The sequence below is a fragment of the Arachis ipaensis genome, chromosome B3 (assembly GCF_059453495.1).
Source record: "Arachis ipaensis isolate K30076 ecotype BB chromosome B3, ASM5945349v1, whole genome shotgun sequence".
Classification (NCBI taxonomy): Eukaryota; Viridiplantae; Streptophyta; class Magnoliopsida; order Fabales; family Fabaceae; genus Arachis; species Arachis ipaensis.
The window spans coordinates 127,655,687-127,673,133 of NC_142438.1; the positions used below are offsets into that span (position 1 = coordinate 127,655,687).

General features: G+C 33.0%; 4 protein-coding genes across 4 annotated transcripts in view; 1 reads left to right on the top strand and 3 right to left on the bottom strand.

The window, feature by feature from the left end:
- Positions 1-17,447, top strand: part of LOC107631143 (RNA cytidine acetyltransferase 1) — a 568,507-nt gene that overhangs the window by 39,201 nt on the left and 511,859 nt on the right. The window lies entirely within an intron of this gene.
- LOC107630947 (putative serine/threonine-protein kinase At1g54610) lies at positions 69-2,671 on the bottom strand. Its single transcript, XM_016334246.3, has 6 exons — positions 2,185-2,671; positions 1,815-2,099; positions 1,394-1,702; positions 940-1,161; positions 757-848; positions 69-664 (listed from the first exon to the last, which is right to left on the bottom strand). The coding sequence occupies exons 1-6, from the start codon at positions 2,647-2,649 to the stop codon at positions 232-234; spliced, it is 1,806 nt and encodes a 601-aa protein (XP_016189732.1). The 5' UTR covers positions 2,650-2,671; the 3' UTR covers positions 69-231.
- On the bottom strand, positions 8,949-12,780 carry LOC107630946 (TSL-kinase interacting-like protein). Its single transcript, XM_016334245.3, has 8 exons — positions 12,482-12,780; positions 11,915-12,052; positions 11,482-11,690; positions 11,157-11,395; positions 10,825-11,065; positions 9,945-10,454; positions 9,402-9,518; positions 8,949-9,314 (listed from the first exon to the last, which is right to left on the bottom strand). The coding sequence occupies exons 2-8, from the start codon at positions 12,039-12,041 to the stop codon at positions 9,222-9,224; spliced, it is 1,536 nt and encodes a 511-aa protein (XP_016189731.1). The 5' UTR covers positions 12,042-12,052; positions 12,482-12,780; the 3' UTR covers positions 8,949-9,221.
- LOC107633588 (uncharacterized) lies at positions 15,003-16,051 on the bottom strand. The gene is made up of 3 exons (XM_016337199.1): positions 16,034-16,051; positions 15,357-15,940; positions 15,003-15,240 (listed from the first exon to the last, which is right to left on the bottom strand). The coding sequence occupies exons 1-3, from the start codon at positions 16,049-16,051 to the stop codon at positions 15,003-15,005; spliced, it is 840 nt and encodes a 279-aa protein (XP_016192685.1).

A 17,447-nucleotide genomic window follows, 5' to 3' on the forward strand; every position in this document is an offset into this window, starting at 1 on the left:
TACATTAATAACTAATTTTAGCAACTAATTTTAATATACGAATAACATTTTTGAATCACTTATAATAATGATGTCCAAAAGAAGACACATTTTATTTATCACAAGACCTCCTTCATAGAAGAAGAGAATGACCCCACCATAACAAATAATTGTTCAAACACAACCATATACCCTACATAAACAAGAAAATAAACGAAGTATGCAAATATAGAGAAAGAGATGATAATGAAATTAAATTCCAAGGCCTAAGTTCTTGTTTGGTCCATAGAGACTTGAAAGCTTCTCAAGATGATCAAGGCGGAATTCCAATGCAGAAAAGGACCTACGCAATGGACCAAGTTCGTTGCCTTCATTCCTATTCATGATATCGAAAGAGGCCTGTAAAAGAGTGTAATTTTTTATGTTCTTAAGAGCATTAGGATGGCCCTCTGTTTTTGGTGATTTTCTTTCCGTAGAAAGAAATATCGGGGACATTGATGTTGATGTATTCATGCTTTTTTCCTCTATCAACTGTAACGATGTGTTTATGCTACTTCCTTTTTCTTCAACTTGTATCTTCTGTTCCTTTGAAGATTGTTCAGCAGTTTGGTTCTTCTCTGATACATTTGTGCCAGTTGTCCTTGTTTTAGAAGATATTTGCCCTTTGTTATTGTGACCTTTGCGTCTATGCCATGAAATTAAAGCCAATAAAAGTAAACGTGATGAATCACAAGTTTCCTTTTGTTGAAAATGTAAAAGCATTTCATATATATATACCTTTTGCGTCTCTTATGTGAGCGTTCATCCTCTTCTTTGTAGATCACTGGTAAGGTTGAAGGGTCACAGGCTAATGGACTAGTTTTGAAGAACTGAAAAGTAGTAACCATATGCATTAATAGGTCAAATTGAACATACAAGAAAACAATTGTAGATGAATGTAATTAAGAGTGAAGAGCTCACTTCAGTTTCAAGAGCAGAGGCAGCACTGCCACGACATGCAGGGTCAAGATGAAGAAGTGTGGTCAAGAGATCCAATGAAGAGGAAGGAAAGCCTTGGAAGTAGTCCTCATAATTAGGTTTGTAATGTTGTGAGGGCAAGTAGCTTGATCTTAGCTTCATTTTTATCCAATAATCTTCTGGAGGAGACCCGCATAGTTTGAAAATCAGGTGAAGCTGCTCAACCTATATAACAAACATAAAATGCTTTATTATTGGATGATGGTGGATTAGATTATACAGGAAAATATTATGTTCAAAATACGTTATAAGAAAATAAATAAATTTTATAGGCAAATATTATAATTCTCCACAATAATGTAAATCATCATTTTGTATAGTATCATGAGATCTTGCACTATTTTATACAGTGAAATAACGTCTATATTTTATACAAACCACCATTCAATAAATGTACCTCTGTCCTTCCGGGCATGAATGGTCTTCCGACAAACATCTCAGCCAACAAGCATCCAGCACTCCATAGATCAATGTCATATCCATAGTCAGTCGAACCTAAGAGGAGTTCAGGAGCCCTATACCAAAGTGTCACCACTCGGTTTGTAAGAGGGCCTTGATGTTTAACATTTGCAAGACCAAAATCTGCTATTTTCAAAGAACCTCTTCTATCTATTAGCAAGTTGGAAGATTTGATATCTCGGTGAATAATTCCCCTCTCATGACAATGTTGGAGCCCAGCAAGCAGTTGTTGCATGTAACACTTGATCTGTCCAAAATACAACCAAAAAAAAGTATTGTACTCTCATTTATTATTGTACTCCCATTTATTATAGAATACTAAACAAAATAATTCAACAATATTTAGAAAGGAATCAAACATGAGGCTCAGTGAGTCTTTCATCAGGACGAGAGATAATTCTGGAAAGATCACATTGCATATAATCAAAGACGAGATAAAGACTATATTGCATCCTAGATGTTGCCAATCCTCTAAGCTTGATGACATTGGGATGATCCAGCTTCTGCAATATCATAATCTCTCTCGCCATGAATTTTATACTTTCAGAATCAGATGTATCGAAACGAACTTTTTTCAAGGCAACAATCTTTCCAGTATCCTTATCACGAGCTTTGTAGACATTGCTATATGTTCCACGTCCAATCTATAGCCAAAAATAAAATAAGATAGACATATTATATAAAAACTAATACTAGACAACACATAAACTACAGAATTAGAGAAATTACTTTGTCAAGTTTTTCATAAGAGTCAGCGCTCTTGGCAACCAAAGCAGACAAAACCTCTTTAGGGATATTATCAGCCAACCATTTGGGCCAACCTTCACCGACTTCATACCCTGCAATTTTATTTTTCTTTTTCATATTGTCTTCGGACAACTTAGATTCTTCCTCCATCAACTTACCAATGTCATTAGTAGCAACACTCTTTTCCGTTTTTTTTTCCTCTATTTTTTCCTTTTCCTTATCTGTATATCCATAGCCACCAGTCCTTAACTTACTGTAATTATCTTTGGGATGACTAACACTCACTTTTCTGTTAGAACTATGGTTACTGTAGCTTTTTAATTTCATGGTTGATGCAGAAGAAGATGAAGTTAGTTTGGGATTGGCATAAGCGTACTCCTTTTTCAATCTGTTTAAGTTGCGGCGTTTTTGAATGGGAGAATCTAGCTTACCATTAACGCAACCCATGAAGATTATCTCTATTTCTGTAACAACTATGCATGGAATGAAATGAATAATAAGATGAGATTAAGCTTGAGATAAGCACGTAATAGAAAGCGAGCAAAACAAAGCTTTACTGGAAAAATCGATGTTTTGTGCTCTTTTTTACCGGCATTTACGAATAACAGAACTATGTAATTAACGACGTTGCTGTCTTTAATTTTTCTTCCTTATTCTATAATATTTAATTTTCAGAAATACACTCTCTACCATATGACATCTATTCATGTTGATAATCTGCCCAAAAATATATTAAAATTTTAAATTTTACATATTTTTTTAATAAACACAAATTTAAAATTTTTATTATTATTCAATTAAATTTATTCATTTTTTTACTTATATACAATTGATTATAGTTATAAATTTTTTTTATATTTACAGAACATAAAAGTTAAATTCTATTCTTAAACACTCTCAAAAGGTATTGAAAATAATTTTTAATATTTTTAAAAAATAATTTTAAATATATTTTTTGTACATATTTATTGTTGCTTCTAGAATAAAAATAAATTTTTAAATTTTACCAAATAATTTTTTGTAAGAATAAATTATTTAGATAAATTAAATTTTAAAATTTTAAAATAACATATTTTGAAAGACAAATTTTAAAAAATAAATTAAAAATTTTTAAAATAAATAGTTGAATATTGTACTTTTATTATTGTCTAGAATAAAAGAGTATTGTACTCTATAATTTTTAAATAAATAAAGGTGATTGTTATTGATCTATTATACTTAAAAATGGTGTCTAGTTTGTTAAAAAAATTAAAATTAATATTTAATTTAAAAAGTAAAAAAGTAAATAAATTTTTTAAATTTAAATTTTACTATAAAAAATAAGTTAAATAAAAATTAGACACCAATTCATAAGCATCATATAATTAACCATAAATAAAAAATTAAAAGAAGATAAATAATACACCACCATGCAGCACCATCTTCTATTCTTACTTTAATAGTGTATTTTTTCTTATTTTATAAATAATCATATCATTATTTCAACTGTTAAATATTAATTATATTATAATTATTTTTAATTTTGTCAAAAAATATTTATGCAAGTCTAATTATTAAATTTTACATTTTTTTGGAATTTTATTTTTTTAATAACGGATTAATTTAAAACCCTTCTATCCAGTTCACCTTAATATATCCAAAAGATTTGGATAACAATAATATACAAATAAAATTTGCTAATTGTTAATCACTGTATATAAAAATATATTTTTTAATATCTCATAAAAAATTTATTATACTAATATCAATAAATTTGATTATTAATCTATTTCAAGTGTAATTATTAGTTTAAACTGAATTTTAAAGTTAAAATTGATTTTATTTTTATTATGCTAATATAAATAAATTATTTTTTGTATCTTTTTAAAGGATTGTTTAAATTTATTATCTCTTACTTAATTATGAGGTCCATAGAAGGCATAAAAAATTTGTTATCGGCATTTACAACAATAGAACTATGTAATTAACGGACAATCATTGTTGCTGATTTGTTGTCTCCATTTCTCTTCCTTATTCTTTAATATTTGGATCTTCAGGAATACATGGTTTACCTTGTGACATCTATTCATATTTTAAATCTGGCCCGGAAATGTATAGGATAAATACAATTTTGATTTTTAATCTTTCTATTTTAATAAATACATAATAAATATATTAAAAATTTATGTTTAACCTATTTTTTATTTAGTAATTTTCTTTAATTGGTAAGCTGCCAGATTTTTTAAATAAATAAAAATATAAAATTTTTACTATCATTTAATTAAATTTTTTTTAATGATTATATACGATTAATCATAGTTATAAACTTTTTTTTATATTTACAGAACATAAAAATTAAATAATTTCTTTAAACATTCTCAAAATATAATGAAAATTATTTTTAATATTTTAAAACATTAATTTTAAATATGTTTTCTTATACATATTTATTATTGTTTCTAGAATAAAAATAAAATTTTTAAATTTTATAAAATTAATTTTTTTAAAAATAAATTATTTGTATAAATTAAATTTAAAATTTTAAAATAACATATTTTCAATGACAATTTTCAAAAATAAAATAAAATTCTTTAAAACAAATAGTTGAATATTATATTTTTATTATTGTCTAAAAGTAAAAAATACCGTATTTCCTATTTTTCAAAGTTTAAACTAATTTAACATGGATAATCTATTAAATAAAGATTCAGAATAATAAAAATGTCAAAATCATGTCTTTCAAATTTATTCTAAAATTTCATCAGTTTCAACTCTATTAAATAATTTCACACAAATAAAATTACCAAATTAAATCATTTTATCAGGATCAAACTCTTGAAATAATAATGGATCTTTTAAAATTTTTCTTTTGAAATTAATTTTCACTCGTTTTAATCAAATCATATTATATAGAATTATATTATTAAAAAAAAGCACTTATGTGTTTGAAAGAGTATTATGTTCTTTATATGTAAGAATTTAAATGTGTTTAATATAAATAATCTATTAAATGAAATTCAATAATAAATAAAGTGTCAAATCACTGTTTAGAATTTATTCTAAACTTCTTTCACCTATTAAAATTTATTCTAAACTTTTATCACCTATGTCAACTCTATTCAATAATTTTACACAAATAAAATTGCCAAATGATTAAATATCTTATTAAGACAAAACTCTTGTAAGAATAATTTGTCTTTTTAAAAAAATTAATTTCACTTATATGTTCATCAAATCATATTATATAAAATCATATTTAAAAAAAATACTTGGTATCTGAAACACAATAGAATTAAAATTAATTTAATTTTAAAATTAATTTCTTTTATTTAGAATGAATACAAAAATATAACTTGAATTGACATGTAAGTATCTAAATTCAGAACCTTTTATTTTTTATAAAAGTTTGTTAAAATTAAAATTATTTGATGTGATAAAAATATAAAGGGTTATTTTTATCCTTTAAATATTAATATAAAAATAAAAAATAAGTGACAGAAGTGAGTGTAAGAGTGGTACACGGCACGGCCTTGGCCGCCACTTACTAGGTCGACCAGCAAAACAAACTGATTACGCATTAAATTTGGGCCACAAAAACTGCCATAGTAACTCGCATCCACGAATATTAGCAAGGTGAGATTGGGTGGGAGGCCGACTAGCGTCCACCATTAAAAGAAAAATAAAGTAAAATTTTACTCCAATTCTTAATTATTTCGCTAATTCTCAATCTGCCTGTCATCGATTGAAAAATAATATTACGGTCCTTAATGATTAATTCTACTAGATATTTTACCTTTTCGTTAATGTTCCTGTCTAAAACTAACAGATTTTGTCTCCGTATCATATTAGCTGATGATGTGTTAAAAAACAATTTTGAAGGACAAAATGTTTTTTGCCGTATTAGCAATAAGCTGTAGTAAAATAGGATGACTAAATCCTTGAAAAAAATTTAGGAGACATTTAAATATCTAACTAATTTAAATATAGACACATAAACCCATAATAAACTATAAAGTAAGACAAATATATCTAAATTTTAACAAGTTATTGTATTTGCTGCACTGGTTGCTTGGCTTTGGTTGGCGACAGTCCTTGCTCCTTCTTCTCTTTTTTCTGTAAAGTCCTTATATGAGTGCAGTAAAGCTATCTCATCAAATTCAATCCCTTTCAATCATTTTCTTCTTGATCTCTAATACAAATTTTATGTCCCTATCTTTACAATATTCATTTATTATTGTAAACATGAACTTGTTAGATTTTAAACCTCTCCCTCTCAACTCATTCACAAGTTTCATAACTTCTTTCAAATCGCAGATTTTGCAAAGGCCATTGATCAGCGCATTGTACATGATCAAGTCCAGCCCAATGCCTTGATTGATCATTACCTGAAAATTCTTCTAGGCCAAATCAATTTTTCATATTTGTATCGCCCAGAAGTCAAAGTGATAAAAGTAACATCATTCGTGACCAATCCTTTCTTGCACATGTCATCAAACAAGGCCAATAACCAGTGCAGCAGCAGGTACAATGACTTATTGAAATTTAGGGATACTTGTCCTACTTCATGGTTCATTATGGCTGCGTTTATTTTGTGTATCCTTTAATACATAGACACAGAGACATAGACTCTAAAGACATAGACACAATAAAACACAATTTTTTTAAACTTGTTTGGTATACAAGTACAAAACCGAAGACACAAATCACAATCTTGTTAAATTTCAATAGTACCTTTATTGCAAACTGTTAGTATCACCACTACACAGCCACTATCTCAACCAAACTACCACTATTTACAATCAGTTACCATCTCAACAAAAAATAATCACTAATAACAAATTTAATCCAACAAATATCAACAAAAATATTCAATCCAACAAAATTAATATAAAATTATTTTAACAAAAATTCAAACAAATAAAAAAATAAATTATACAAAAGATAAAAATAGTGTCATAAGAAAGAACGGATCTAGAACATGGTAACAGAATACGGATCTAGAAACACAGCGCGCAAGAGAACGGAGAATGGATCTAAAAATATGGTGACAGACAGAAAAATGATGCGCAAATCTGGATCGTCGACGAGAAGTGAAGCAGAGGCAACAACTACAAAAAGTGATGGCGGCAAAGAGACAACCGTAAAAAGAAAAAAAAAAGTGAGGGGGGAGAAAAGGGAAGAAGGGATGGGGTGGTAGCGGTGGTCTGGGTGGAAGAAAGAGAGGAGAGGCGGTGGTCTGGATGGAAGAAAGGCGGTGGAAGGAAAAGAGGAAGAGAGGCGGGGCAGACTGGTGGTATGACGAGAGGAAAGGCGGTGGTGGTTGGAGTGGCAAGAAGAGAAGATGAGAGGTTAAACTCTCTTCGTTTTGGAAGTGGAAGGGAAAATGGATGAAAGAAAACTGAGAAAGAAAAAGAATTTGAAGGATAATTTTAAAAATTAAATATTAAAAATATTGTGTTTATGTCTCAAGTTTAGTGTTCCACTCCTCTCTATTATACACAAATTTTGTGTCTTTATGTGCCTTTGTGTCTTCTTGTATCTATCAGAAGAATTCTGTGTCTTACTAACTAAACGAAGAACAGTACTTCCGTGTCTATGTCTTGGGTAGACACACCCTCTAACCAAATACATGCTATAAGGTTGTGTTTAAATTAGTTAGGAATTTAAGTGTCTATTCAAAAAATTTTTAGGCGTTTAATTGTCTTATTTTATTGTATCATATTGCTGACATGGCAAGGGATGTTTTGTCCTTTAGAATAGTTCATTGACATGTCATCAGCTAACGTGACACATAAACAAAACATGTTAGTTCTGGATAAAAACATTAACGAAAAGAGTAGAATGTCTGACGGGTTAATTGTTAGGGACCGCAATATCATTTTTCAATCGATTAGGAGTGAAATGAGAGTTAACAAAATAGTTAGAGATCGAAGTAAAATTTTACTTTAAAAAAAATGTAACACTAAATTATATATGTTATTTTGAATATTTTATAATTACGGGTTACTGAACTTTGCAAGAATGTCACTTTTTGTTTAAAATATTTTTTTACTGTTGAAATACAATACGTTGAACATTTGATTGTAGAGTGGTTAAAAAAGATTTGCTTCAACTCAGATTTCCAGTTTATAAATTCCAATCTAATTTTTTTTTTTTTAAAAAAAAAAATCTTTCTTGTAGATCAACCCACCAGCTGCGTGTGGGGTGCACTTTTTTTTTGTCATGGGCTATGAGCCCAACAAGACAACCTACGGGTACGGAGTACACTTTTTGAACAACACATTTAGGTGGATGGGTGAGTCCCATTTATGGGACGTACTTTTTAGCAGGATGGGTGGATATTCTATTTGCTATCCGTAATTGGTGATCTAAAAAATTATGATTAATAAAATAAGAGATAAAAATATAAATTCAAATCATTATCAATTTTTAAACAAGTCAATTCATATTTTACATAATTCCATATACAATTACTCATTTCAAATTTAATTCATTTTAAATAAAATCAAATTTAAAATTATTTTATTCCAAAAATACTTAGAGAAGCGTTTTTAGTTGTCAACAACGGTTCCAAAATATTCTACTTCTAACAAATATTACTGTTTTTTCAAATCTTGCAAGTATGGTTGGGATATACTTACCAATAAAACCTTAGAACACAGTATCACCTTTTACCTATTTCCAACTGGGAAATTCACGTACATCTGCTTTTGAAGAACTGTCATTTTCCTCTCCCTCAGGTTTGTTTGAATTTGCACCAGTATATCTTTTATTGACAACATAAAGCGTTTAACATACCATGAAATGATGGAATTACATTAAATATCAGTTCATTAGCATTTTGGGAAGTCAAAAAATATCAAAAACCAAACCAGGACAATGCTGAAAAGTGAAAAGAACTACTTCAAAACCGGATTCTAGTCCCCTGAATGTTTCTTTCCATTTCTTTTTCTCTTGTCTTCTCATCAAGTGTTTTCTATTATGTACAATTTTTTTCTTCTCCTTCCTTACCAAATTAACTTCAGAATGGAGCCATACATCTAAGATTTAACAAATTCATCCATGCTAAATCTGTCTCCGCTGATAATCTTCTTAGCTGGCACACCAAAATCAAAAGGTCCCAAGGATTCATTCTGTATTCAAATAGCATATTAAATGAATCAGTTATCAAGGAATGAGAAAACATAAACGCCAACAGCTTCAGTAAGAATATAAATTACCCATTTGATGCCAGATAGCCCAAGACTTCTTTCATCATCATTTGAACGTGCAAGTAACAAGTCTGTCCAACTCTTCTCCAATAGCAGATTTTGTGAAAGTCCATCTTGATTATTAACCTTTACAGCAGCATAAGAGACCATGAGTTAACGAGCAAAAATGTAGAAAACAAAGCTTCCATGCAATTAATAGAACTAGTGAACTACAATCTCAATCCACCATTATGTTGAATTTGATTTCAATGCCAGTGAATATATATAGAAGTACTTTATCAGCAAGGCATTTTTATGCAGTCATTCAAAATGAAACATAGGCCTTTTTGACTCTATACACTCATAGGCTGACTAAAATGATACCTAATTAAAACAGTCTTCTTATGATATGCACTATGCACCATCAACAATCTCATGATAGAGTCAACCCCCACTACCCCACCTCCCTTCAATTTTTTAAAAAATAAAATAAAATGAAATGAAACTGAAAGAGAACATGATACTATCTTAAATCTAAAGAATAAATCCACATTGAAGACCAAGAGTAACTACCTTATCTATATTTGGCAAATTTAATGAGTTGGCACTACCAGTAGTCTGCATGTCTACTGCTGTAGAAGCTAACTTTTGAACAGGAAAAGCATGACATGTTTCTTCAGCATCCAATATAGATGTTCGCAACCCTTCAGCAGATGGTCTTGAAACAGAAGGATGACTGTTTTGGGCAACAATAAAAGCATCCAACGAATCAGAAAATAACTGACTTGCACCACTTTGTTGCTTGCCAGCATTACTTTCCGTTGATTTACTGAACCTGCCCTGTAAAGATGCTTCAGACAGGAGGCCCCCGATACTTATGTTGGTTAGACTATCAGATATTATCTGACTTGCACCACTTTGTTGCTTGCCAGCATTGCTCTCATATGACTTTGGATCAAGAGTATCAAATCTACCCAGTAAGGATGCTTCAGCAAGGAGGCCCCCAATGCTTACGTTGGTTAGACTATCAATCCATGATAATGATGGCTGTTGAAGACTATTACTTACTCCTTCCTGGTTATCCTATTAGAACAAAACATGCGTATGTCTTATAAAACAAAGATATGGATCATATGTGCTGGAATTCAGTTTTGTATTAGAACATTCACTATATAAAATATAACTGTCACAGGACTGGAATTTGCATTTCAGTCTTGAAACAAGGCCAGCCACTACTAAATCCCTCAAATATGTAAAAAGAAACACTGTTAATCAATCAGAATTATATTTACATTATGAATTTTGATTGCTTTTATGCTTATGCTACCAAGTACCAAGATGACAAATAAGACTAAATAATGGAACTTAGTTTTTCTTGTACTCCACATAATATGTCTAAAAATCTCCACACACTCCTATAAGTCAAACAAAGCAAAAGATCTAAACAATTTACTGGAGGAGCAGCAGATGCATTGTCTATTTTCTGGGCTGTAACATCATCTGCTTCACCACCCATATCAGTTGCTTTGCATTCCTTAGTTGTGACCTCAACCTTGTCCCCTTCTTCATATGAAGCCTCTGTATTAACAATGCAACCTCTCTCTATTTCTCCAGACTCTACAACAGGCGCATTGGGTATTTGTCTGAAAGGTATACCCAAGGATCTAGGTTCATGCATGTAAAACCAACCATACCTAAAAAGAGAGAAAAGCCAAAGACAATTTAGGATACTCAATTTCTACATACAAAAGGAAAACTTTGAGAGTAATTAATCAAACATTATACCTCAAGCGAAAAAGTATAGGGCTTCCAACAGCAGCATATACATCTGCAGCAGTTGTGCCACTATCATTAATTGTCCACCTTCTGCAGTTAGAAAGATTTTCCATTATATTATATGGAAAAAGTATGGGATCCCCTTTGGCTACATTTGAGCTTCCCCACTTTTTTTCAAGGTGTTTCAGCACAGAAGAAATCTTCTTTTGACCTTTGAGTGTGAGTTCTAAATACGGATTATGTCCATCCTGAAAAAGAGAAGGTAATAGTTTAAGCTTCAAACTTACAGCAAGCATAAAAATAATAGATACATGCTCCATATTGGCCATATGACCTTTTGAAGTCCAACTCGAGTTTCTTTGTTTATGGGAAAAAGTTGCAACTTAATCTTTGAAGAAGCAAGTGTTTGTCCAGCGTGAAATACAGGGCTGTCTCTGTTTTCCATAAGGAATATATCTTTATCAGGAAGCTCTGGGCACTTGCCAACAGGTTCCTTAAATGAAAAATGCTCATTCTCCTTACCATCGAACAACTCTTCACATCCTGAAGAGGAAAGAAAGGTTTGACCAGGTTTTTCAAAATCTACAAGTTAGTGGCAAATAAATATTCTGTGCAAATTTTAAAACTAGAAACTCATCGAACAAAATATAATGATTCTACAAAGAAGAACCCAAACATTCTTTGGATGATATAGGCTAACATTCAATATACTAGTAAATAGGATAAAATAAATCAATACAAACAGTAGATTGGGGAAAACGAATTACCACTTGATTTGTGATTCCTTCTAGTAGTTTTCTTAGTGGAATTTTTCACACCCATGGATCCTGTCTTCATATTGCACTCTCCAGAAGCCTTTGCAGCTTTGCTGTCTGGTAACCTGCCCGTTTTCATTGTCGTCCAACCTTCCAAAAATCGATAATAAAAAAACTGTAGAGGCTCAGTAGCTGAGAAGTAACAAAAACCAAGTACTGGAAAATTTATTCAACAAAAATTAACCGGGTTTACTTTCCCTGCCATCTGCTACGCATTCGAAATCAAACAGGGAATCAGATTCTAAACTTGGAATTGTGGGGAAAATCTACCATAAGTAACCTTTATTTAAGAAAAATCATATAATTTCGCTGAAGTCAACAAAATTCATCAAAGATTGGCGTACGTCGAAACCCTAAATTGATCATTGTGAGAATGTAATTACCAAGAAAATAAAATTACTCCGATGAAACAGCAGGAGAAAAAGAAAATATTCACGGAAATGGTTGCTGTAGAATAAAGAAAGAGGTCTCCGAAACCAGAGAGAGCAACGGAAAGAAGGGAGAGTGAGCGGCGATTACCTTATCGGATGAAATTTGAAGCAGCAAATGAAAAGTGGATAAAAAATTATGAGTGAGTAAAAGGAAGAAGAAGAAGAAGAAGAAGAAGAAGAAGAAAAACTCAAGTAGGGTGGATCGGGTTTTGGAAGGTTCGAGAAGGCCCAGAAGGGAAGGGAACAGGAGTAGCTGAACGGAATCGAAACGGTGATGGTGTGAGAAACAACACGAGAGAGAGAGAGAGAGAGAGAGAGAGAGGGCGGGAACGAAAGAATGTTGAATGTTGGTATTTCGCTGACGGAGGGAATGAAGTACACACAGCTAATTTTCAAGTCAGTTCCCAAACGAGTAAATACATTTTTCAGCCTCAGTCCTTTTTTAAATTTGACTACCGGCTTTTTAACCTTTATAAAATATCAGATCAATCTTGGTACAGTTAGCAAAATATCGTTATTTTAGCTCAAAGACTTTTCTGTGTTTTTGTGAAATCTCATTCTCCCTCTTTTTTGAACTCTAACATTTAGGGGTTCAAGTATGAACGATTTAGAGCAATTTTCAACCTCTCACACACGTCATGTCTGGAAGAAGACTATGATGAGTTCGAGTAGCAATACAAGTAAGGGGAAGAAGGCCAAATTTTAACACCCTAAATACAAGTGTGGAACGTATGCAATCAAACAAGAATATGAGACATCGAAGAACCTAAACAAAATCTTCCTCGGTTGTTTTTACTATCGCGTAAGTGTGCCTCTATCTTCCATTTATGTAATCAACTTCTTCTGTGGTTTAACAAGTTGTATTCACTATAATGACAATTGCAGATAGAACAACGTCACTGCAACTATTTTGTTTGGCTGGATGAACTGATTTCTAAACATTTTGGGCATGAAGATGGCAATAATGTTGAAGGAAGAATGATGATGCTGGAGAATAGATTGGAACAACTGGAATATAAGATTGAGCATGAATATGAAGGAAAATAAAAAAAAAATGTAGTAATCACTATGGTGTATTTGTTATGCTGGCAATGTTAATTCTGTTAACAGCAATTGTGTATGTAGTGTTTTAGGGTATACTGTGTTGCTGTAAGTGATGCATGGACAAGGTTAAGACATGAGTTAATTTGCTCTGTAATTACAGGTTCTATATGAATGGAATGTAATTTTTTTTTTTTGTAAGAATCCTAAGTTTGAAACCATGATAAGTCTGCATAATGTTGTATAAGTTAAAAGTATAATATTTATATTCATATTGCTAAGTACAAAGGCCTGATTTAGTTTGTTGATGTATCAGCTAAAAACATCAGCATATGTCTGAAGTCACAAAACAAAAAACATGTTTCAGTAGTCTACCAAACTCCACAATTGTAACCTTAAGTCTATTACGTATTGTAACTTGACAACCAAAAAACTTGACACCAAAATATTCACAGTCTCCATAACTATGACTACAAGTATGTCATTTCTGAAATTTTGGTGGCCTAATCCCATATGTTTGCTTGAATCTGTGGGGTACATTTAGGCCTGGTATGGGAATAAACTTGAAGGGAGTTGTGGCAGTCCCTGAGTTAGTTGCTCCATCAGTTGTGTGTTCCTGCTGACTTGGTGGTTGTGTGGTTGGGACTGTTGCCTGCTGGAGAGGGGCTGAAGTATTGAGGTTGTGGCCTGCTATAGAGGTTGCTGAGCTGTTGGGGCTGTGGCCTGCTGTTGAGGGTGGTGAAGTGTAGGTGCTGGTGGCCTGTTATTGCTTGCTTGAGTCTGAAATTTGGCTCTTGGTTGAGTGTAGTTGGGGTAGTAGGGGTTGAGTGCTCAGTGTTAAAACTCACACCCTAAAGCACGTGAAAACAACAGAATTCAGGATCTATGATCTTGGGCTAAAATATGTTATAGTGTATGGACATGAATCTGAAAAATAAAATGACCTCTATTGGTGGTGGGGCAGACTGTGAAGCTTGGATCTCAACTCTTGCCTCTTCTTGGACTGAAATAGGGGTGGATCTCTTTGGAACCTTTTTCTTTTGTTTTTTTTTTGTTTTTTTTGTTTTTTTGTTTTTTTTTTTTTTTGCTTTAGTCTGTGAAGTACACAAGAGAAGTAAAGTTGTTCATCCAAATAAAAAAAAAAAACGAAGTAACTATAGAATGTAAGACAGTGAGCTACCACTGGATCCAGTGGTGTGGCAATAACATTCTGGGGGTTATTTGGTTGAACTCCTTTTTCGACCTGTGCAAATGAAAAATAACATCACAGCTACTTTCATGCATACGATAGTATAACTATTCTGCTCAATTAATGAAAATAACAATAACTAATGTAACAAAAACATGTAGAACTCCTTTAACATGTGCTTGCTACTGATCTGCAGGTGTCTGTGATGATTGATTTCTATTTTATTGTTACTTTGCCTTCTTTCGCTTTGGCTGCTAATTCGGATTTGCAGGTGCACCTTTGCAAGTTCTATGGTAGTGTTCTTTTTGCCCACATTTACTGTATGTTACTTAGAATGACTTCCTCACCCTGTGACTTTGTGGCAGCATTTGAGACTTAGTCACCACATCAACAACCCTTTTTTGGTTGGTCTCCCAGGGGGTCTCTTAATTATTGGTGCCTCTGGACGCAGCCTGTTGGTTTCCTCCCAAAACTCTTCAAAGTTTACTGGCTTTATTGAGTCCCCATAAGTAGCCCTTACGACTTTCATTGTAAGCCATTTGTGTGAAAAATCCTCTGGCCTCAGTTGTTGTTTCCTTAACATTGATATAGCAGATACTGCATGTTTGCATGGCAACCTTGGAAAGAAAGATACATGAATTAACATTTACTGAATCAACATTTACTGAATTACATTACTATAATGTAAGATACAATGCCAGACACTAAGTAGATGATTAAACCTGTTAGTTGCCAAACATTGCAAGCACATGTTTGTCTTTGTAAATTGACAGCCACTCTTGTTTGGTATCTCTGGACTTCAAATAATACTCTGCCTTCATCTCCAACCCATTCTGTCGTCCACTTGTTGCTCTCAGAGATGATGTACTCATCCAGCCTTAATTGTTGAACTAGAGCCAATTTACTATTGCACTTGCTTAACCTATGCTTGTGCCCTGCCATCTTTCGCATAATGTAGCTTCGAAACTCTTCGCACATAGTTAAAATTGGTTTGTCCCTGTACTCCACGATCTTGACATTCCAAACTTCGCACATTTTGTTAGTTATATTGTCACACTTGGGGCCGTGGCTAAAGTAAGCCTTGGTCCATGTATCACGATCAAATTTTCGTAGATACTCCCAAGCATCCTTATTCACCTTCTTTACAAGCTCCATTGAGTCCTTGAATTCTCTCATTGTTGTGCTCTTAGCAGCCTTCCAAACTAGTCCTTTTGTTTGCTTGTCCTTAAAGTTTTTGATGAAGTTTTTCCATATGTGTAGGACACAATTTCTATGATGAGCTTGTGGCATTACCTCATGCAAAGCCTTAGCCAACCCCTTCAATAACATGTCAACCGAATATTGAATTAACAAATCAAAACAACACACAAACTAACACAAAAACAAACACAACAAATGAATGCATGTTACCTTCTGCTGATCGGACATGAAGTTTCACCTGCAGCCACTGGACCAAGATCATCGTGCAGAATTGAAAGAAACTATTTTCAGGAATCAGTGTCAGCTTCAACTACAGCAAATGCTATTACAAAGAAACTGTTATTGGCATCCTGCCCCACAGTCGACAAAATGTGACCACCGAAGTACCCTTTTAGGAAGCATCCATCCAATCCGATCAGAGGGCGACAGCCAGCCTTGAAGCCCTTCTTGCAAGCATCCAGGAGAATGTACAACCTATTGAACAGTGGACGACCCTCCAGTTGAGGAGTTACGTCAATCATACCAGTGGAACCTGGATTGCTTCTATGAATTTCATTCAGGTAGTCATGGAGCTTTCCATATTGTTCTCGCTCATTTCTAATTGTTTGCTCTCTAGTAGCTTTCAAAGCTCTGTTAATCATCCTGTAATGTATATGGACATTATAGTCCTATTTCATGTGGTCGAGTGCCTCTTTGGGAGTCATTAGAGGTTGAGTTAGCACCCTTTTCACCAATTTACTTGTTACCCAAGCTCTATCAGCCATGTTACTGCTCAAATTTCTGCCACAATTTTGCTCTCCAATGAATGTCATGATTTGAAAACACAGACTCTGACTATTATGAGAGTATAACACCAGTCATGGACAACCCTCATCAGCACACCTTGCTCTAATCCTCTTCGGCTCATTCTTCAAATACATCAGCTCTTTACCCTCAAAGACAAAGTAGTCCTTAAGTGCTTGCTTGAACATTGCCATGGTCTCAAATTGTTGTCTCACCTGAAACTGAACCTCACCATATTCGGCCTCCTCATTGAAGTCAGGATATCTTACCTTATGCTCCTCATCTAAACTAGATATTGGAGAGTTAAATGCCTCAGACTCATATTGATATGGCTTGTCCAGTTCTGAGTCCAATTCCTCACCCACTAGATCTGAATTGGGCTTATCCCTTGCCTCATCAGTTGGGTCAACCTCACCTGGCCCATTACCTTGTTCTCCACTAGACCCACTGTTTAGCACATTGTCTCCTTCTTGTTGGGATAGGATATGTTTTCTTTTTCTTCCAACATACCTTTTTGCCTTCTTCTTCTTAGTCCTAGGAGACATGTCCTTATAATCACCTCTATCAGGTGGCACATTCTTCTTCTGCTTAGGTGTTTCTTGTCTAACACAACTCTTCTGCTTAACTTTTGTCCAGCATCCATTGCCTCTTTCATCCTCACACTAGGCTGCTTCTTCCTCACACTCTTCCTTTTTACATTAACTTTCTCATCACTACTACTTCTATCAGATTCGAATCCAGGTGGGGGGGAGGGTGGAGTTTGTAAGGTTCGTCTTTAGTGGTTTCATATCCATCATCGAAAGAAGAAGAATCAACCTCAACAACATCTGGACCATATACT

Bases quoted from the DNA above. Each gene is read 5' to 3' on its own strand.
- LOC107630947 (XM_016334246.3), bottom strand. From the start codon at position 2,649: ATGGGTTGCGTTAATGGTAAGCTAGATTCTCCCATTCAAAAACGCCGC. The intron at 2,100-2,184 runs GTAATTTCTCTA...TTTTGGCTATAG, and splicing joins CTTATGAAAAACTTGACAAA to ATTGGACGTGGAACATATAG. The intron at 1,703-1,814 runs GTTTGATTCCTT...TATTTTGGACAG, and splicing joins AAAGACTCACTGAGCCTCAT to ATCAAGTGTTACATGCAACA.
- LOC107630946 (XM_016334245.3), bottom strand. From the start codon at position 12,041: ATGAAAACGGGCAGGTTACCAGACAGCAAAGCTGCAAAGGCTTCTGGA. The intron at 11,066-11,156 runs GTATAATGTTTG...CTCTCTTTTTAG, and splicing joins CCTATACTTTTTCGCTTGAG to GTATGGTTGGTTTTACATGC. The intron at 10,455-10,824 runs GTAAATTGTTTA...TTGTTCTAATAG, and splicing joins ATGCATCTGCTGCTCCTCCA to GATAACCAGGAAGGAGTAAG.
- LOC107633588 (XM_016337199.1), bottom strand. The intron at 15,241-15,356 runs GCAACTAACAGG...TTTCTTTCCAAG, and splicing joins ACATGTGCTTGCAATGTTTG to GTTGCCATGCAAACATGCAG.